The sequence below is a fragment of the Pseudophryne corroboree genome, chromosome 2 (genome assembly GCF_028390025.1).
Source record: "Pseudophryne corroboree isolate aPseCor3 chromosome 2, aPseCor3.hap2, whole genome shotgun sequence".
Lineage (NCBI taxonomy): Eukaryota > Metazoa > Chordata > Amphibia > Anura > Myobatrachidae > Pseudophryne > Pseudophryne corroboree.
This window is the reverse complement of record NC_086445.1, coordinates 41,627,105-41,648,966: the sequence shown is the minus strand read 5'-3', so window position 1 is coordinate 41,648,966 and position 21,862 is coordinate 41,627,105. Positions and strand designations below refer to the sequence as shown.

The following is a 21,862-nucleotide window of genomic DNA, read 5'->3' as shown; positions in this document are numbered from 1 at the left end:
AAGGCTCTTCCTCACCTGCCTCACCTCACCGCACGTCACTGCGCTGTATGCATGAATATTTTAGCAAAGGACAGCTCTCCCAATGAGAACTGTCCTTTGCTATGTGTGGACTTCCAGGCTTAGGACCTGGGAGTCTGCCTGAGCATGTGTAGAGTGACACACGCACCTTCTCAGGGGGAAAGATGGAAAGAACCCCATAGGCTTCATAATCCACAGCTGGTGTTACCCACCACATCCACGCTCCGGAACATATCGCATTCCGGAGCTTGGCGCAGAAGCGGAAAGTGTTCAAACCACCGAAAACTGCATATTTAGGGATTTGATTGCAAAACTGGCATTGATGCATTTCGGCCATGGGGGGGTCATTCCGACCTGATCACACGCTAGGACTTTTCGCTGCGAACAGGTCAAAACTGCGCATGTGTATGCACCGCAATACGCAGGCGCATCATACGGCTACAAAGCGGATCGTTGCTGAGCGATGGATTTTACGAAGAATCCATTCGCACGGGCTTTCGCAAGGAGACTGACAGGAAGAAGGCGTTTGTGGGTGTCAACTGACCGTTTTCTGGGAGTGGTTGGAAAAACGCAGGCGTGTCCAAGCGTTTGCAGGGCGGGTGTCTGACGTCAATTCCGACGTGAAGTGATCACAGTGGCTGAGTAAGTTATGAGGCTATGAGCTACTCAGAAACTGCACAAAATGTTTTTGTACCGCTCGGCTGCACATGCGATCGCACACTTGCAAAGCAAACACACACTCCCCTATAGGCGGTGACTATCTGATCGCAGCGCTGCAAAAAATAGCTAGCGAGCGATCAACTTGGAATGACCCCCATGATCTCCATGGAGAAATCACTTTGAGGCCGAACCTCCTTTAACCACAATTTAGTTTCATCATCTTTTAAATACTGATCTGGGTGATACACACTGACTGGTCCCCTCCCCCATTATCTCCCCACTTAGTCTTTTCTGGCAATGGTCAATGGTCACTTATGCTGATCACCTCTCCCCAGGCACCGATGCGGCTGATTCTTCGGGCCCCCAAGATTGTCTGTCACCACACTGACCAGCTATTGGTCCATGCAGACACTTCCCCTGCCCACAACCCATATTTGATGGAGAATGGTCAGATGGTGTTGGAGCCATTATCTGTTGCCACAGCTGGACCCCAAAGGGAGGCTCGGGCATAGGAAGCAGGTACCCATCCTACCTAACCCCTATTAATGGACCACCCGGAGATGTACGTTTTGTGAAAATGGCCGCAAATGCCATAACATCACCGTCGTTATCCATTTGGATCCCTCCGTCTCTCTCCGTGCACTTGTCCAACCTCAATTGGGGCCTGCACAGTAACACTGCCAGAACGGGAACCGTCGGTATAAAATTTTGGTGCTGCTATTAAAGTGTGAGTGTTAGGGTTGGCCGGACAGCAAGTTTTCGGTTTCCACCGTGCGGGATTCCTGCGTCAGTATAGTGACCGACGGTCACAGAACCGCATCCCACTAAACTAGCTCAGCCTAATCCCATTTTATGATAGATAGGCCCCTTAAAGAGATAAAAGCGTTGGGTTTACGGCACCAGGAAACCGCATCTGGGCTGGTCCAGGAGACTCCGGCAGGAGCTTATGTGGCCTCAGATAACCTCCATGGTAATATTAATTTACAAAATCAATACAAGGAGATAAAAAAAGGCACAGAGCTGACGTCTTATATATAAATATCTGTAATCACAGCGACGTTTCTAAAGCTGCAGAGTATTTTTCACGCAGAACAATATTTTAGGTAACAATGCCAGGAGATTATATTACACGTAATAAGTCTCATCGCCCCGGGAAGAACGGCAGCATTGACCTTTAGAGAAGCCATGACACGTATTTATTTGTTAATAATTCAGGTGCCTCTACCAGGAAGGAAGAAATGGCTGGTTTTATATTATCTGGCTTTATCTTCAGTGAACGCACAATGGTGCGATAGTAGCCAACTGTCTCTGATTACAGGGGCGGCCCGTTGTGCTGACAGCTAGCTGCGCCTGAGAGAGTCCGAGCCTTCCAATACGGAGAAACACGGCTACCGTCCTTCTGCGTGCTGGATGTAATAGCCAATATCTACCTATAACCCATGTGTGTGGATAAGTTCATAGGGATAAGTAAAAATATATGGATGACACACCCATTACTGCAAATAGCATGAAACTGCTGCAACTGTGGTTTCAAAGTCACAGGACGGGTGGTCATTCCGAGTTGTTCGCTCGCTAGCAGTTTTTAGCAGCCGTGCAAACGCTATGCCGCTGCCCACTGGGAGTGTATCTTAGCTTAGCAGAAGTGCGAACGAAGGGATCGCAGAGCGGCTACAAAATAATTTTGTGCAGTTTCAGAGTAGCTCCAGACCTACTCAGCGCTTGCGATCACTTCCAGACAATTCACTTCCTGATTTGACATCACAAACACGCCCTGCGTTCGCCCAGCCACGCCTGCGTTTTTCTGAATACTCCCTGAAAACGGTCAGTTGACACCCAGAAATGCCCTCTTCCTGTCAATCACTCTGCGGCTGCCTGTGCGATTTGAAAGCATCGCTAGACCCTGTGCAAAACTCCATTGTTCGTTCTAATAGCACGCCACGCGTGTGCATTGCGCTGCATACGCATGCGCAGAAGTGCCGTTTTTTTGCCTCATCGCTGCCAGGGCCTGATGTGGCACATGTGCAGTGGGACTTATACGCATCCGCAGTGGCAAAACGATCACTCTACAGCGTACAACGGGACTACATCAGCATGGATCGTTACTCTGAGAATTTGCAGTTGTCTGCGATTAGAAAGGCGCCGTCCGACAGGAAGAAAATACGCCCCCTGCAAGTTTGCGAATGCTTTGCAGATCGCTATCCACTCGCAGATGCATACGCAATTTCCGGAACATCAAAGATTTTTTGCCGTCTGAGCAAATGTAAGTAGGTCTAAGGCTGCAACTAATCTGCGACTGAGACGGCCTGGAAGTGGTCTGCACTGACGTCAGAGACTCTTCCCATATATGCCTCGGCACGCCTGCGTTTTTTCTAACACACACAGAAAACGTCAGGTTTCCGCCCAGAAACGCCGGCTTCCTGTCAGTCAAACAGCGGCATTGTGATTACAATCTGTACGCATTTTCTGTCGCTATTACCCCTCACGTATATATGCGCAATGCGAATGCTACACATGCGCAGTCGGTCAATTATCGCTCAATTTGCGAATTCACTGAATAGGAGGCTGCACAAACGTTTATGAGTGTTATTATATAAAATGTGTGTATATATATATATATATATATATACTGGTCCTCAATGGCATAGCACTCCAGACGGCTTGTCAGAACAAATAATACACGGCAATTTGATCAGCAACGTTTCAATGTATTGCACATTGTCCTCAGGCTTACAAATCAAACATAAAACATACTTACATATATAGAGACCTCACCAGGTGTGAAACGCCGTTGATCCGGAAACGGGACAGCAAACCCGCCCAGCGGCGTGTCCGTCAGTGATGACGTCATCCATGTGCTCCCCATCACCATGACAACCTTATACACTATGCTTAAACACCAGGTTCTGTAATGCAACTGATTCTGTAATGCATAAAGTGAAGAACATCACATAATAAGCTTGCTACTAGGACACACAGCATTCATATTATTGTAATCTGAACTTCATAGCCAACTTTTGCACGATCACAGCGTGGTGTTAGTCTATCTAAAGTGACTCAAGCCTAAATATTCATTTAGGCCTCTAGGTGACACAGTGTCCAATCGTTGGATCCACTGTGCCTCTCTCTGCAGTAGTTTTAATCCCCGATTGCCCCCTCTTAATGAAGGCACAATATGATCAATCATGCGGTAGCGGACTGTCGTAAGGGGATGACGCGCAGTACTAAAATGCCGTGCAACCGGTTGCTCACTTTTACCTGTATTGATCGCTGCCTTGATGGCCGACCTGTGGGCTGCCATACGTTCTTTGAAAGTTCTCTCTGTCTTTCCAATGTATGACAGCCCACAGGGGCAGATCAATTGGTACACCACAAAACGAGACCCACATGTTAAACGATGTTGGATTTGATATGTTTTCCCTGTGTGCGGATGTTGGAATTTATCACCTACTATATAAAACTGGCATGTAGTGCATGTACATCTGTAGCACCCTTTCCTCATGCCAAAAAATACTGATTGTGGTATAGGGTCAAAGATGTCTGTTCTAACTAGAATATCTCGAAGGTTTCTAGTTCTTTTGTAGCAGGGCATAATCCTGGTATCTACCAATTTTAAATCAGGGTCTGTCTGTATAAGCTCCCAATGTTTTTTAACTGAGCTTTTGATGGAATTACTTGCTGAATTAAATTCCTGTACCCAGGGTATATTAGAATTTCGTGACCGGTTCTTATGTGAGTATAGTAGTTGTTGTCTATCTAAGGCAAGTGCTTTACTTCTGGCTTCCTCTAATAACTTGGGACAGTACCCTCGTTCCAAAAATTTTTTTGCTATGATATCAATCTGCTTAGCTGCCAGCACAGGGTCTGATGTAATACGTTTGGCCCTAAGAAACTGGGAATACGGGAGCCCCCGTTTAAGGGGTAAAGGATGGCAACTTTTAAAATGTAACAGATTGTTTCTATCTGTGGGTTTTGAAAATAGGGATGTAGTAATTTTCCCTTCGCAGATAGTTAACTGTACATCAAGAAATTGAATGGTATTAGCGTCAATGGAATGTGTGAGCTTAATAGGATGTTCTCTATTATTGTGTGCATCTATAATGGCAGTGAGGGATTCTCTAGCCCCCTGCCAGATGACTAGCAAGTCATCTATATATCTGCAAAAGAAAATAACATTTTTTGATATCTCCATATCTGCAAAAAACAGTTCTTCCTCTACGTCAAACATGTAAATGTTAGAGTACGATGGGGCCACATTGGACCCCATCGCACAACCCCGACGCTGCAAATAAAATTTGCCGTCGTACAGAAAATAATTTTTGCTAAGTGTCATTTCCAATAAACGCAAACACAAAGTAATATCAGGTCCACTAAAATCTTTTTGATTTTTTAAGAACTTCTCCACCGCTAGCAAACCTCCCTCATGGGGGATAGATGTATACAAGCTCTGCACATCTATAGTGCAGAGTAAGGTATTGGCTGGTAGGGTGGGTAAGCTCTCCATATGTCTCAAAAGGGTACTCGTATCCAGTAGATATCTGGGCATGCGCTGTATATACGGCTGGAATATCCCTTAGCGAATATTATAGGTCTAAGAAGATACCCCGCGGTCTCAGAATGAGAAATGCGCCAACAATTGGCCGACATGATCCTTCCTTTTGTAGGAAGTGGGTAGGCATCATGAACCGATGCTCTATGGATCTCATGTTGCTTATAATTGAACAAAGCACAAAAGAGATGAATTCAATTAAAGAAAAAATTGCAGAAATTGAAGCCACATATAAACCTGCTATGGAAGCTGATGAAGAAACGAAATGGTATGAGAAACTAAATACCCAACTGCAGACTTACAAGAGAGATTTGATTAAATTTAAAGCGGAGAAAAAAAGTAAGGTGGAGCAGGATTATGAAAATAATAATGTATATCGGTGGAATGATAACCAGCCGCAGTATGGCCAAAGAAAACCATTTTTTCGTCGCCGTCAAGGCAATAGACGGAATCCAGAATCATCCACTGAATATAATTCAACTGCAAGTGAATCGGACACATATGCCTCATCTTCTAAAACGAATGTCCCTTTAGGGGCAACGACAAGGGCCAAAGAACGAAGCGACCACGATGGAGAGCCCATACGCGACGAGGCCAACAATGGAAGAGGCAGAGGCCGAGGCAGAGCTCCAAAACCACCCAAGGTGAACAAGGCGAAGAAAGCCCCATAATCAATCTCTCTGACTATACATTTAATGAAGTCGAATTGCAGGTTCTATCTAAAGGACTCTCGTTTGTTCCATTATCTAAACCACAGCAGTTACAATGGAAGATTGAAAAGTACAATTTGAATAGAACTTTAAGATTGAAAGAGTTTTTTGCAAAACAGCCACCTAAAGCTACCCCCAACCCGACTCCGGTAACTATGGAAGTCCCTGATAAAGTAAAGAAGTTGTTGCCAAAATCAACATTCGATCCACAATCGACTAACGCTTCTATACGTACTTTCATGCGATTGATTGAACAAGATTGTGATCAATTAGTGGACAAACCACCTTATGTGAGAGACAATCTTACTAAAGGCCAGAGAGAGGCCCTGATACAGTTGGCTGCAAACAGAGACTTAATATTTCGACCTGCTGACAAAGGGGGTGCCTTAGTGGTGCAAAATCTTAGAGACTATAAACATGAAATTGAGTCACAGTTGGCTGACAGTTGCACGTACTGTCGACTAACTAGTGACCCCACAGTTCAATTCTCCAAAGATTTGACTGATTGTTTAGATACAGCAGTACAGGCTAACCTCATTCCAGTAGATGTCCGGAATGCGCTGATTCCCTCATATCCATTGGTCCCTATTTTATACACTACTCCCAAGGTCCATAAAAATTTGGTCAAACCCCCTGGGCGACCAATCATCTCCGCAAGAGGGTCATTATTCCAGCCGGTAGCCATCTTTTTAGATGAAATATTCCAGCCGTATATACAGCGCATGCCCAGATATCTACTGGATACGAGTACCCTTTTGAGACATATGGAGAGCTTACCCACCCTACCAGCCAATACCTTACTCTGCACTATAGATGTGCAGAGCTTGTATACATCTATCCCCCATGAGGGAGGTTTGCTAGCGGTGGAGAAGTTCTTAAAAAATCAAAAAGATTTTAGTGGACCTGATATTACTTTGTGTTTGCGTTTATTGGAAATGACACTTAGCAAAAATTATTTTCTGTACGACGGCAAATTTTATTTGCAGCGTCGGGGTTGTGCGATGGGGTCCAATGTGGCCCCATCGTACTCTAACATTTACATGTTTGACGTAGAGGAAGAACTGTTTTTTGCAGATATGGAGATATCAAAAAATGTTATTTTCTTTTGCAGATATATAGATGACTTGCTAGTCATCTGGCAGGGGGCTAGAGAATCCCTCACTGCCATTATAGATGCACACAATAATAGAGAACATCCTATTAAGCTCACACATTCCATTGACGCTAATACCATTCAATTTCTTGATGTACAGTTAACTATCTGCGAAGGGAAAATTACTACATCCCTATTTTCAAAACCCACAGATAGAAACAATCTGTTACATTTTAAAAGTTGCCATCCTTTACCCCTTAAACGGGGGCTCCCGTATTCCCAGTTTCTTAGGGCCAAACGTATTACATCAGACCCTGTGCTGGCAGCTAAGCAGATTGATATCATAGCAAAAAATTTTTTGGAACGAGGGTACTGTCCCAAGTTATTAGAGGAAGCCAGAAGTAAAGCACTTGCCTTAGATAGACAACAACTACTATACTCACATAAGAACCGGTCACGAAATTCTAATATACCCTGGGTACAGGAATTTAATTCAGCAAGTAATTCCATCAAAAGCTCAGTTAAAAAACATTGGGAGCTTATACAGACAGACCCTGATTTAAAATTGGTAGATACCAGGATTATGCCCTGCTACAAAAGAACTAGAAACCTTCGAGATATTCTAGTTAGAACAGACATCTTTGACCCTATACCACAATCAGTATTTTTTGGCATGAGGAAAGGGTGCTACAGATGTACATGCACTACATGCCAGTTTTTAATAGTAGGTGATAAATTCCAACATCCGCACACAGGGAAAACATATCAAATCCAACATCGTTTAACATGTGGGTCTCGTTTTGTGGTGTACCAATTGATCTGCCCCTGTGGGCTGTCATACATTGGAAAGACAGAGAGAACTTTCAAAGAACGTATGGCAGCCCACAGGTCGGCCATCAAGGCAGCGATCAATACAGGTAAAAGTGAGCAACCGGTTGCACGGCATTTTAGTACTGCGCGTCATCCCCTTACGACAGTCCGCTACCGCATGATTGATCATATTGTGCCTTCATTAAGAGGGGGCAATCGGGGATTAAAACTACTGCAGAGAGAGGCACAGTGGATCCAACGATTGGACACTGTGTCACCTAGAGGCCTAAATGAATATTTAGGCTTGAGTCACTTTAGATAGACTAACACCACGCTGTGATCGTGCAAAAGTTGGCTATGAAGTTCAGATTACAATAATATGAATGCTGTGTGTCCTAGTAGCAAGCTTATTATGTGATGTTCTTCACTTTATGCATTACAGAATCAGTTGCATTACAGAACCTGGTGTTTAAGCATAGTGTATAAGGTTGTCATGGTGATGGGGAGCACATGGATGACGTCATCACTGACGGACACGCCGCTGGGCGGGTTTGCTGTCCCGTTTCCGGATCAACGGCGTTTCACACCTGGTGAGGTCTCTATATATGTAAGTATGTTTTATGTTTGATTTGTAAGCCTGAGGACAATGTGCAATACATTGAAACGTTGCTGATCAAATTGCCGTGTATTATTTGTTCTGACAAGCCGTCTGGAGTGCTATGCCATTGAGGACCAGTGTATTACTTTTATAGCACGGGCACCCGGCGCAATACTGGAACAGTTTAAGGGAGAGCCGGTACTTCTGCAGTATATATATATATATATATATATATATATATAGTTACGTCTTGTCCGCTTAGCATTGCAGATGCTCCGAGGCATTTAGGTGCTTATTAACTGTGCTATACAGGAATTGAATATACCGTGTCTGCATAGTGTGCTGCATTGTTTAGCTTTCACACTGAAACCAAGCCCCCAACTCCAGTAGCATTCTGGGCACTATCCCATATATATGAACGGGAGTGAATCGCCGTTGCCTGATTGTGTATGTAATCGCGTCTGAATAGATGCTATATGTCCTTATCCCATATATATGGCCAATACACATGAACCTTTCTGCCAGCCCTGGGCATAAGCCATAGAGGCGAATGCCTAGGGCACCATTGCTCTGGGTGAGGGGGGGGTATTTTGTCTACAGGAGGCAGAGCCGGCCCTAACCAATATGATGCCCTAGGCAAGATTTTGGCTGGTGCCCCCTAGCACCACCGCTAGTTCCGCCTCTGACCCTGCACCCCTTTCCCAGCACCATCACCCCCCACCCAAAGCAGTCCTTTTTTTTTGTTTTCCTACCCCCTGTAATTTAAATAAGAACAGTGTGCACATTCGGCGCACAGCCCAAAAAGGTATGTGTTTTTGCTGGCAAGGGGCATGGCCACACAATAGTACTCCCAATTCAAATTATGCCTCATAGTAGTGCAACTTTATTCACAATTTATCATGCGAGTGTCCCTTATTCACATTACATCACACAGTAGTACCACTTTACCTTATATACGATACTCCACACAGTAGTGCCCCTAATTCACATAACATCATACTGAATTGCTCCTTATTCACGTTACACCACACCATATTGCTCTTTATTTTCATTACACCACACCATATTGCTCCTTATTCACATTATACCTCACATATTGCTCTTTATTCACATTAGACCACACAGTAGTGCCCTTTCTATACGTTACGCCGTGGCCACACAGTAGAGCACCTTATACACATAATGCCACACATTGGTAATGCATTATATACATAATACCACACAGTAATGCCCTTTACACATATGACACACTTTATTAATGTCCTTATAAACATAATGCGCCTTACACATTATGCCAACCTTTATTAATGCCCTTATACATGTAATGTCCCTTACACATATGCCGCACATTATTAATGCCCTTATACACATAATGACACACATAGTGCCCCTTACTCATATGTTGCACATTATTAATGCCCTTATACACATAATGACACATATAGGCCCTCATTCCGAGTTGTTCGCTCGCAAGGCGAATGTAGCAGAGTTACACACGCTAAGCCGCCGCCTACTGGGAGTGAATCTTAGCTTCTTAAAATTGCGACCGACGTACGCGCAATATTGCGATTACAAACGAGTTAGCAGTTTCTGAGTAGCTCCAGACTTACTCTGCCTGTGCGATCATTTCAGTGCTTGTCGTTCCTGGTTGACGTCACAAACACACCCAGCGTTCGCCCAGGCACTCCCACCGTTTCACCGGCCACTCCTGCGTTTTTTCCGGAAACGGTAGCGTTTTCAGCCTCACGCCCCTGAAACGCCGTGTTTCCGCCCAGTAACACCCATTTCCTGTCAATCACATTACGATCGCCGGAGCGAAGAAAAAGCCGTGAGTAAAAATACTTTCATCATAGTAAAGTTACTTGGCGCAGTCGCAGTGCGAACATTGCGCATGCGTACTAAGCGGATTTTCACTGCGATGCGATGAAAAATACCGAGCGAACAACTCGGAATGAGGGCCATAGTACCTTGCGTGAGTCAACTGGCAGCTCTGCTAATGTCGGGTGCCTATTTTTTATGAAAATGCATCTTATTTGCATTGCTATGTGGCTAGGACGCACAAGCAGCTTCTGCTGATTTAAATGATATGCAGCATGCCTATATACTGTGTGCGACTGTGGCTGTATCTGCATACGAAATGCTACACACAGAATATAGGCATGCCGCATATCATTTTAATCAGCAGAAGCTGCTGGTGCCCATAGGCTTACCAGATGCCCTAGGCAATTGCCTAGTTTGCCTATGCCTAGGGCCGGCTCTGACAGGAGGTCTCCAGATTGTCAGGCAGTTGTCACGATCCGGGTATCTGGACGCCATTACTTACCCTTCAGATGCCTCCTAAGGCTGGCTCAGCGTTCCAGGACCGGATCCCGCTGTTCCTGAGTTTCCACATGCAGAATGTCAGAGTGGTGATTTCATCAGCCGCGGCCTCCGCTGTGCCCGCGTGGTTAAATGTGCGCTTGTCAGTCTGGCGTCTCCTGTCTCCTGTGGCCGGCGTCGCCATTACTGTTTCAATTCTCACATGGATTACAAACCAAACTTCCCTCCAAGTGTCTGCATGGGCGCAGCCATCTTGGATTTTGTCATCTGATCATTTCCACCAATCTGCTGTCTGTATTGTTGATTTGCATAATTGCCTAGCCAACCCCTTCCTTGCTGCAGGTATAAGTAAGCTGTGCCTGAGCAAGGAAGTCGTCAGTGCTTTGGTTGTCTAACCTAGTTCCAGTTTGTCTCTCTCCTGTGGTTGTCTTCCAGGTTCCAGCTCCTGTCTCCAGACTTCTGCTATAGAGACCCGCACCAGCATTCCATCTGCGGTGTAGCCTGACTCTCCGATCCATTCTGGACTCACCTGTTTCCAGCTCTCAAACAATCACCTGCTTCCAGCCCAGCTTCCAGCAGTGTATAGCTTCTCTTAAAGGGCCGGTGTCCTTTTCTGCAGTTTACCACTCTCCACCGGTATTATTATTTCACCGCTCTCAAACTCCAAACTTCATTATTATTTCATCGCTCTCAAGTTCGTTTATTATTTAACTGGTTCCAGCCAGTATCCACTCCGTACCAACAACAGTCTGGTTCCAGCCAGTATCCACAGCAGCCGTTTTACCTTCAGCAGCCCAGCCTTTCCTGGAACATCAGCTGGTACGATCCTGGGTTCTCTCCATTGCTACAGTCAGGCCTGGTAAGGACTTTCCAACTAGAAGATTATAAGAACTGTCTCACACTACCAGTGCCTGTGGCCCTTGCCACCCTGTAGTACCCAGGAATTGTATTTATCCTCTGTTGACTTTTATGTTTCCTTTTACTGCTGCTGTGTTACGGAGTTTGTCATAATAAACATCATTGACTTTTATCCTGGTTGTCGTGGTCACGCCTTCGGGCAGTTATTCTACATGTTACTTACATGTCTAGGGGTCTGATACAACCTCCCAGGTTCCGTTACATCTCAGCCCCTACAACTGAGGCTGCCTCCCGTCAGCTCAGGCCCTCAGTTGTGACAGTAAGCACTGACCTAATGAATCCAGCCGGAGACCAGGATCAAGCGGCCAGGCCGATGCAAGAACTGGCAGCCCGACTTGAACATCAGGAGGCTGCACAGGGCCACATCATCCGCTGTCTCCAGGATCTCTCTACACGGCTGGATGGGATTCAAACGACCCTCCGTGGACCTGGCACGTCCGGTGCGTCCACTACAGTGACACCAGCTGTAACCCCACCCTCCTTACCCATTTCCAGTCCACATCTTCATCTTCCAACGCCAGCAAAATTTGATGGATCTCCAAGGTTCTGCAGGGGATTTCTCAATCAATGTGAAATCCACTTTGAGCTTCTACCTGGCAATTTCTTCAGTGACCGTACCAAAATTGCCTATATCATCTCCCTTCTCAGTGGCTCAGCCCTTGACTGGGCATCACCTTTATGGGAGAAGTCTGATCCCCCTGCTATCCTCCTATACTGACTTTGTAGCTACATTCAGGCGCATCTTCGATGAGCCAGGCCGGATAACATCTGCTTCATCTGAGATTCTCCGTTTACGCCAGGGAACACGTACTGTGGGACAGTATCTTATACAGTTTAAAATCCTGGCATCCGAACTGGCATGGAACGACGAGGCCCTGTATGCTGCATTCTGGCATGGCTTATCAGAACGCATCAAGGATGAGTTAGCTACCAGAGACTTGCCCTCTAAGTTGGATGAGCTAATTTCTCTTTGCACGAAGGTTGATCTACGTTTCAGAGAGAGAGCAACCGAGCGAGGAAGATCATCTACTCCTAAATCTTCTGCTCCTCCTCCTCGTCAACCATCTCCATCCAAGGATGAGCCTATGCAAATTAGTCGTTCCCGTCTATCTCCCGCTGAGCGCCGAAGACGTCTCTCTGAGTCTCTCTGTCTCTACTGTGCAGCTCCGTCGCACACTATCAATGCCTGTCCCAAACGTCCGGGAAACTCCAGATCCTAGCTCGCCAAGGAGAGGGCCGGCTAGGAGTAATGATCTCCTCTCCATCTCCTCATGACTGTAACCTCCCAGTGTCGCTCCAAATTGCTCAACGTTACAGAAACGTCATTGCCCTCCTTGATTCCGGAGCAGCTGGGAATTTCATAACCGAAGCTTATGTTAAACGGTGGTCCCTACCCACCGAGAGACTGTCCTCGTCCATCTCTTTGACTGCCGTGGATGGCAGCAAGATTTTTGACGCAGTCATTTCCTTAAGGACTCTTCCAGTTCGTCTGAGAGTGGGAGTTCTTCATTCTGAGTATATTTCTTTTTTAGTGATTCCAAGAGCCACACATCCAGTGGTTTTAGGCCTTCCATGGCTCCGTCTCCACAACCCATCAATTGACTGGACGACTACGCAAATACTGGCATGGGGTCCCTCCTGTGCTGAGACTTGTTTAGCCAAAGTTCTTCCTGTTTGTTCTTCCTTCCCCAGGTCATCTGATGTTCCGCCTTCTCCATATCAAGACTTCACGGACGTGTTCAGTAAAGCCTCTGCTGATATCCTTCCTCCTCATAGAGAATGGGACTGCCCAATCGACCTCATTCCAGGGAAGGTTCCACCGCGAGGCCGAACTTATCCGTTGTCTCTGCCTGAGACACACTCCATGGAAGAGTACATCAAAGAGAACCTGGCGAAGGGTTTCATCCGACCATCTTCTTCTCCAGCCGGCGCAGGCTTCTTCTTCGTTAAGAAGAAAGACGGTGGTCTGCGTCCGTGCATCGACTACAGAGGTCTGAACGACATTACCGTCAAGAACCGATACCCTTTACCCCTGATTACCGAGCTCTTTGATAGAGTTAGTGGTGCAACTATTTTCTCAAAGCTGGACTTGAGGGGTGCCTACAATCTCATCCGAATCCGTGAGGGTGACGAGTGGAAGACCGCCTTTAACACCCGTGACGGACATTATGAGTACCTCGTCATGCCCTTCGGATTGAGCAACGCTCCAGCAGTCTTCCAGCACTTCGTGAATGAGATTTTCAGGGACATCTTGTACCGCCATGTCGTGGTTTATCTAGACGACATCCTCATCTTTGCTAATAATCTCGAAGATCATCGTTTCTGGGTAAAAGAGGTTCTTTCCCGTCTCCGTGTCAATCACCTCTATTGTAAATTGGAGAAGTGTGTGTTTGAAGTTAAAACCATTCCGTTTCTAGGTTACATTGTGTCCGGTTCCGGACTAGAGATGGATCCTGAGAAACTCCAAGCAATCCAGAATTGGCCTATACCCTTAAGCCTCAAAGGGGTCCAGAGGTTCTTAGGGTTCGCCAATTATTATAGAAAATTTATACGAGACTTTTCCACCATTGTGGCGCCTATCACTGCATTAACCAAGAAAGGTGCTAATCCGTCCAAGTGGTCCGAGGAAGCTACACAAGCCTTTCACCTTCTGAAGCAACGGTTCATCTCTGCACCAGTTCTGAAACAGCCCGACACCGACTCTCCTTTTATCTTAGAGGTAGATGCCTCCTCCGTTGGAGTAGGAGCAGTGTTATCCCAGAGGGCCAAAGATGGACATCTACATCCTTGCAGTTTCTTCTCCCGGAAGTTCTCCCCAGCTGAGCGCAACTATGCCATTGGCGATCAGGAGTTGCTAGCCATCAAGCTCGCTCTGGAGGAGTGGAGATACCTGTTGGAGGGAGCTTCCCACTCAATCACCATACTTACCGACCACAAAAATCTTTTATATCTCAAAGGCGCACAATGTCTGAATCCTCGTCAGGCCAGATGGGCACTTTTCTTCTCTAGGTTTGACTTTAAACTCCAGTTCTGTCCGGGTTCTCAAAATCGTAAGGCCGATGCCCTTTCCCGCTCATGGGAGCAAGAAAATGAGTCCGAGTCTGCAGACAAGCATCCTATTATTAATCCGTTGGCATTCTCCACGGTAGGGATGGACTCTACGCCTCCACCAGGGAAAAGTTTTGTTAAGCCAGTTCTAAGGAAGAAGCTCATGCATTGGGCCCATGCTTCCCGTTTTGCTGGACATACAGGCATTCAGAAAACCCTTGAATTTATTTCTAGGTCCTACTGGTGGCCAACTCTGAAGAAGGACGTTATGGAATTTATTGCCTCCTGCCCAAAGTGTGCCCAACACAAAGTCTCCCGCCAGTCGCCTGCGGGGCAACTGGTTCCATTATCTGTTCCCCGTCGACCTTGGACCCATTTGTCGATGGACTTTGTTTCCGATCTACCTATCTGCAACAAGTTTAATACCATCTGGGTGGTAGTTGACCGGTTCACCAAGATGGCACATTTCATCCCTCTCACCGGTCTTCCGTCAGCTTCCAAGTTGGCTCAAGTGTTTATACAAGAGATCTTCCGACTTCACGGTCTTCCTGAAGAGATCATCTCGGATCGTGGAGTACAATTTGTAGCCAAATTTTGGCGAAGTTTGTGTCAAGCCCTCCAAGTCAAGTTAAAGTTTTCCACGGCTTACCATCCTCAGACCAATGGTCAAACCGAGAGGGTGAATCAGGACTTGGAGGCCTTCCTCCGTATATATGTGTCTTCCTCTCAAGATGACTGGGTTCAACTTCTTCCTTGGGCCGAGTTCAGCCACAACAATCAATACCATTCCTCATCTTCTTCTACACCATTCTTCATTAATTATGGATTCCACCCTAAAGTCCCAGAATTCCAACCGCTTCCCGCAACTTCTGTTCCAGCAGTGGATGTCACCTTGCGTCAGTTTTCAAATAACTGGAGGAACGTCCGCGCAGCCCTGCTTAAAGCCTCATTCAGGTATAAGAAGTTTGCCGATAGGAAGCGTAGAGCGGTTCCTGCTCTCAAGGTGGGTGATCGTGTGTGGCTGTCCACGAAGAATTTGAGGTTGAGAGTTCCCAGCATGAAATTTGCACCTCGCTACATCGGACCCTTCAAGATTGAACAAGTCATCAATCCTGTTGCCTACAGGTTACAGTTACCATCCTTCTTGAAAATACCCAGGACATTTCATGTTTCTTTGTTGAAACCGTTGATCCTGAATCGGTTTCATTCCGCACTTCCTCCAGCTCCCAAAGTTCAGACTCAACGGGGAGTCGAGTACGAGGTGGCCAAGATTTTGGACTCACGTTTCCGTTACGGTCAGTTACAATACCTCATTGACTGGAAGGGCTATGGTCCTGAAGAACGCTCTTGGACCAATGCCTCAGACGTCCATGCTCCTGCCTTGGTCCGAAATTTCCACGCAAAGTTTCCTTTAAAGCCTAAGAAGTGTCCTGGGGCCACTCCTAAAGGGGGGGTGCTGTCACGATCCGGGTATCTGGACGCCATTACTTACCCTTCAGATGCCTCCTAAGGCTGGCTCAGCGTTCCAGGACCGAATCCCGCTGTTCCTGAGTTTCCACATGCAGAATGTCAGAGTGGTGATTTCATCAGCCGCGGCCTCCGCTGTGCCCGCGTGGTTAAATGTGCGCTTGTCAGTCTGGCGTCTCCTGTCTCCTGTGGCCGGCGTCGCCATTACTGTTTCAATTCTCACATGGATTACAAACCAAACTTCCCTCCAAGTGTCTGCATGGGCGCAGCCATCTTGGATTTTGTCATCTGATCATTTCCACCAATCTGCTGTCTGTATTGTTGATTTGCATAATTGCCTAGCCAACCCCTTCCTTGCTGCAGGTATAAGTAAGCTGTGCCTGAGCAAGGAAGTCGTCAGTGCTTTGGTTGTCTAACCTAGTTCCAGTTTGTCTCTCTCCTGTGGTTGTCTTCCAGGTTCCAGCTCCTGTCTCCAGACTTCTGCTATAGAGACCCGCACCAGCATTCCATCTGCGGTGTAGCCTGACTCTCCGATCCATTCTGGACTCACCTGTTTCCAGCTCTCAAACAATCACCTGCTTCCAGCCCAGCTTCCAGCAGTGTATAGCTTCTCTTAAAGGGCCGGTGTCCTTTTCTGCAGTTTACCACTCTCCACCGGTATTATTATTTCACCGCTCTCAAACTCCAAACTTCATTATTATTTCATCGCTCTCAAGTTCGTTTATTATTTAACTGGTTCCAGCCAGTATCCACTCCGTACCAACAACAGTCTGGTTCCAGCCAGTATCCACAGCAGCCGTTTTACCTTCAGCAGCCCAGCCTTTCCTGGAACATCAGCTGGTACGATCCTGGGTTCTCTCCATTGCTACAGTCAGGCCTGGTAAGGACTTTCCAACTAGAAGATTATAAGAACTGTCTCACACTACCAGTGCCTGTGGCCCTTGCCACCCTGTAGTACCCAGGAATTGTATTTATCCTCTGTTGACTTTTATGTTTCCTTTTACTGCTGCTGTGTTACGGAGTTTGTCATAATAAACATCATTGACTTTTATCCTGGTTGTCGTGGTCACGCCTTCGGGCAGTTATTCTACATGTTACTTACATGTCTAGGGGTCTGATACAACCTCCCAGGGTCCGTTACATCTCAGCCCCTACAACTGAGGCTGCCTCCCGTCAGCTCAGGCCCTCAGTTGTGACAGCAGTACCCAGGCATTTAGCCGCCTCATAATGTAAGTGCTCCCCATTGCAGTGCAGCTACTCCCCCCACTGCCAAGGTCAGCGCACCTTATCTCATCACAGGCTCAGGGTGGTGGGCGTGGCTTGATGTCGCTGAATGTGTAATCGGGTGGGCGGGGTAATAAGCATGCTTACGCTAATTGCCACACCACACGTCACGCCTGTATACTCGCTGATCACTGAGGGCTCATAGCACATCCTCACCCACCTTTTGGGGAGAAATAAGGGGTCTATTTACTAAGCCTTGGATGGAGATAAAGTACCAGCCAGTCAGCTCTTGCCAGGTCACAGGCTGGGTTTGAAAAATGAATGTTAGGAGTTGGTACTTTATCTCTCCACTCTATCTCCATCCGAGGCTTAGTAAATCCTTTTATCTTATGTCACCTGTATAATAATGACACTATTCATGTTCTGTGCCCAGTACAAATCCCTGTGAGCTGTGAGTAATCAGCTGCTGATTATTGTAGTGGTCAGACATTTAATATTTGCTCAGACCCCCCCCAAAAAATGAAATAAAAAAAACGTGCTCATTCCTCTGGTCTCTCACCTGCTGTAACAGCTCGGCGCTGCCGCAGACAGGAAGCGGCTTAAACTAATGTTTGTTTTCTCGCAGCCGTCTGGGGTTTGCAGAACAGTTCTGCAGCCTGTGCAATTACACCATTGCGGAGAGCTGTAATTAGAGTTTTCCCATGTGTTTGGAATATTTAAACCAGGTTAATGTCCTGTCTCTGCATGCCCGACCAGCAGAAGCCTATCTGAGCTTTAGCAATCTGTAGCTCCTAAACTAGGACCTGATGTAGGCTAACCCATGTGTCTAACCCAAACCACGGTACCCTCCGTGGCAGCCCCAGGCACCTTTTTTTTTTTTAATCACCTTATACTCCAGGGTAAAGCTGGACAAACCTAAATCTTACAACATTCTGAGCTAGGATTTGATACAAATGTTAGGCCTTATCTGCCTGGAATGGTCCAACTAAGACCCTATGTTTTAATAATAATAATAATAATAATAATAATAATAATTTTATTTATATAGCGCTCTTTCTCCAATAGGACCCAAGGCGCTTAACAGATACATAGCATAATATAGTACAGAAAATAATGAAGTACATTTTCATAAAATACAGAAGCATGAAGATACTAAAAGGGACACTATGGAAATGCTTGAGTAAACAGAAAAGTCTTGAGTCTACTTTTGAAGGATTCTATAGTTGGGGCCTCTCGCACTGTGCGGGGAAGTGAGTTCCATAGAGTCGGAGCCGCATGACTAAAAGCTCGACCCCCAGATGAATTACGGTAGTTTCTAGGTACTGCTCTAAGTCCTTCATCTACAGATCGCAGTAATCGAGTGGGGCAGTATGGGGTCAGAAGCTGTTTCAGGTACCTTGGGCCTTGTTCATGTAATGCTTTGAAACTCAGTAAGCCAATCTTGAAGATGATTCGCCATCGTACAGGCAGCCAGTGAAGGGAGTAGAGTATGGGTGTTATGTGGCTAGAACGGGGCTGGTTGGTTAATAGCCTGGCAGCTGTGTTTTGCACCAGCTGTAAGCGCTGCAATTCTTTTGCTGGTAGACCAAGGTAGAGGGCATTACAGTAGTCTAAACGAGATGATACAAATGCATGTATGACTTTTGGCATATCATCTGAGGGAATTAAGTGCTTGATTCTGGCTATGTTCCTCAGGTGAAAGAATGAGGATTTGATTGTGGCTGATATCTGATGTTTAAGTGTCAAGCCACCATCCAGGACAACGCCAAGATTCCGCACACGATCACTGGTCTGTAATTCTGAATCCCCGAGTGTAAGTCCAGTTGGTTGGCTATGCTGCAGTCTTGTCCTTTGATGTTGCGGTCGTATCATAAAGACCTCTGTTTTATCCGGGTTCAGTCGCAGCCAACTGGCGCTCATCCACTCCTGTAGTTCAGCTAGACAGCCATTTAGGGTTGCTATTGGGTTATCAGTGCCCGGAGCAAAGGACAAGTACAGTTTTCAAAGACCCTTTCTCATAACGCCAAGGCCCAGACTGTCCAGTGAAAATTGTGGTTCAGGGGCAGTATGGTAAAACCCCAAATATTATAATCAAACCGCAATACGTAATAATGATAATGTGTAAAGAGGGTCGGACTGGCCCACAGGGGTACCAGGGAAACCACCGGTAGGCTCCACTGCCAAGAGGGCCCACTCCTTCCTCTAGGGATCAGGTTCCAGACTGTGCACTTGTATTATACAATAATAAGGAAGTTCATCCCAGACTAGACTGACTACATCCTCTGAAGAAGTTGGTGCATACATGGCTAAATGCGTTGTTTTATTTACTACCGTTCTTATATTCTGGACTCTTTCATCACTGGATCTCCTCTCTATGACTCTGAATTGCCGCAGAAGAAATGCAGATGCGGCCACCATCTCACCTCACCAGGGGGAATATGTGTCAAACCGTCCACAGCGATAAAGTTGAGACGTTGCCTACAGCTTCTGACAGTTCATAGACTATTTGCTATTTACCGAGATGGATCGCCGGGACACAGACTCCAAAAAAAGTCCATTCTGGTGAAGACTAAATGGTAAAGAGATAGCCAAAGAGAATAGAGGCTGTGGCAGCAGGAAGAAGAACCCTGAAGCAAGAAGAATGAGATCAGTGTGGACGCAGCCTCCAATGCACCCTGGTGAGAATGGCGCCACAACAATGAATCTCCCCATTGCATGGCGGAGCTCAGTCTCTGCGCAGCTTCCAAATACACAGTCGCTGACATTTTAACATGATTTCCATAAACATTTTTACTATTGAGCAATGAGCATGAAGAAGAACATATGTAGAAACAATGATTTAAAACCTGTGACTGTACCTGTAATTTAGGAGCAAATGGCAGTCGTTCTACATGCCTGTGCCTCTGATTTCATTGCAATTCTGAGGATGCTACCCAGGGTTTGCTTGGATGGGTGCTGCAACGGTGGGAAATTGTATTGCTTGGCACGTTTATACTTTCAGAATTGTCTTTAGTCTGGCCCAGTTTAAAAGCCAGAATATTTATCCATGAGGTCAGAAAGAAGAGATAATGCAGAGGCACACTCTATAGTACCAATCACTGCTACTCATAATAATTATAATAAACTCTGCAATCTAACAAAGAAAAAATGGAGGTGCTTGGCATACTTTTTGGCCCACCAACCAGCGTCCAGGTGACCTCATCTGTCCCTAACACTAACACCAAGGTTCAAGTCCAGAGCATGGGACCCAGCCAAGTGAGCAAAGGCCAGTCACCCCAAGGCACCACACAAATGAGAAGCTAAGGTGGTAGTAAGTGATAATAAGAAAGAAGCATAAGCTATGTGTTAAGGAGTGTTATGTAGGCGAGAGGTATTAATTAGAATGCTAAAAAGTGTTATATTAGTAAAAAAAACAAGTTGCTAAAAAAGTGCTGAATGAAATGTTACAATGTGATGTCCCAAAGCAGCAAGGCCGCACAAACTCAGGGGTCCCCGCGCCCCAAACTCATCCCTAAAACTGACAAAGTGTATCACTTTACATAGCTAAATGCTACATTAACGTAGATTATGCTTCTTTCTTATTAACACTTACTAACACCTTAGCTTCCCACTAGTGTGGTGGATTGGGGCGGCTGGCCTATGCTGACTTGGCTGGGTCCCGCACCCCGGACTTGAACCTTGGTGTTAGTGTTGGGGATTGACCAGATGAGTTTATTTTAATTATTCTGATTAGCAGTGCTTGATACTATAGAGTGTGCCTCTGCATTAGTTTTTCTTCTGTGTGGAACTACAAGTCTCAGCATGATTGCACCTTTCATTATGTTTGTAATCCATGACTTCACCAAGGTATAGTCCTAAAAGTGTAGAACAAAACATAAATGTTTAAAGGTGGTGTGTGTAGGGGGGGGTCCATTTGCATACTCCTTGTGGGCCCTCTCTTCTCTGCTATAAAGTAGACTCTGGCATTGTGCGGATGCGTACATCTTCGGTAACATGGCGCCCACTTATTGGAATCCGTTACTAAATTTGCATGACAATTGTCATTTTCAAGTTGCGAATTTACTGTATCGCGTCCATATTAAACATGTGGAGTGTGATAAATCGGGCCCTAAGTGACTCTGGGGGTCATTCCGAGTTGATCAGTCGCTAGCAGTTTTTAGCAGCCGTGCAAACGCATTGTCGCCGCCCACGGGGGAGTGTATTTTCGCTTTGCAGAAGTGCGAACGCCTGTGCAGCAGAGCGCCTGCAAACACATTTTGTGCAAAACAAGACCATCCCAGGACTTACTCTTCGTGTGCGTTGATGCTAACGTTGGAGGGTTGGCTTTTGACGTCACACACCCGCCCAACGCTCGCCCAGCCACGCCTGCGTTTTCCCTGGCACACCTGCCTTTTCCTAAGCACTCCCTGAAAACGGTCAGTTGACACACAGAAACGCCCCTTTCCTGTCAA

The 21,862-nt window shown here is 46.1% G+C and overlaps 1 protein-coding gene across 1 annotated transcript in view; it reads left to right on the top strand.

Annotated features, from left to right (window-relative positions):
* The first annotated feature begins 6,089 nt into the window (after nt 1-6,089).
* LOC134989974 (uncharacterized) overlaps nt 6,090-21,862 on the top strand; it is a 36,410-nt gene continuing 20,637 nt past the window's right edge. Inside the window, exon 1 of the mRNA XM_063950641.1 lies at nt 6,090-6,224. Within this exon, the coding sequence (XP_063806711.1) occupies nt 6,090-6,224 (135 nt within the window). The remainder of the gene's footprint in view (nt 6,225-21,862) is intronic.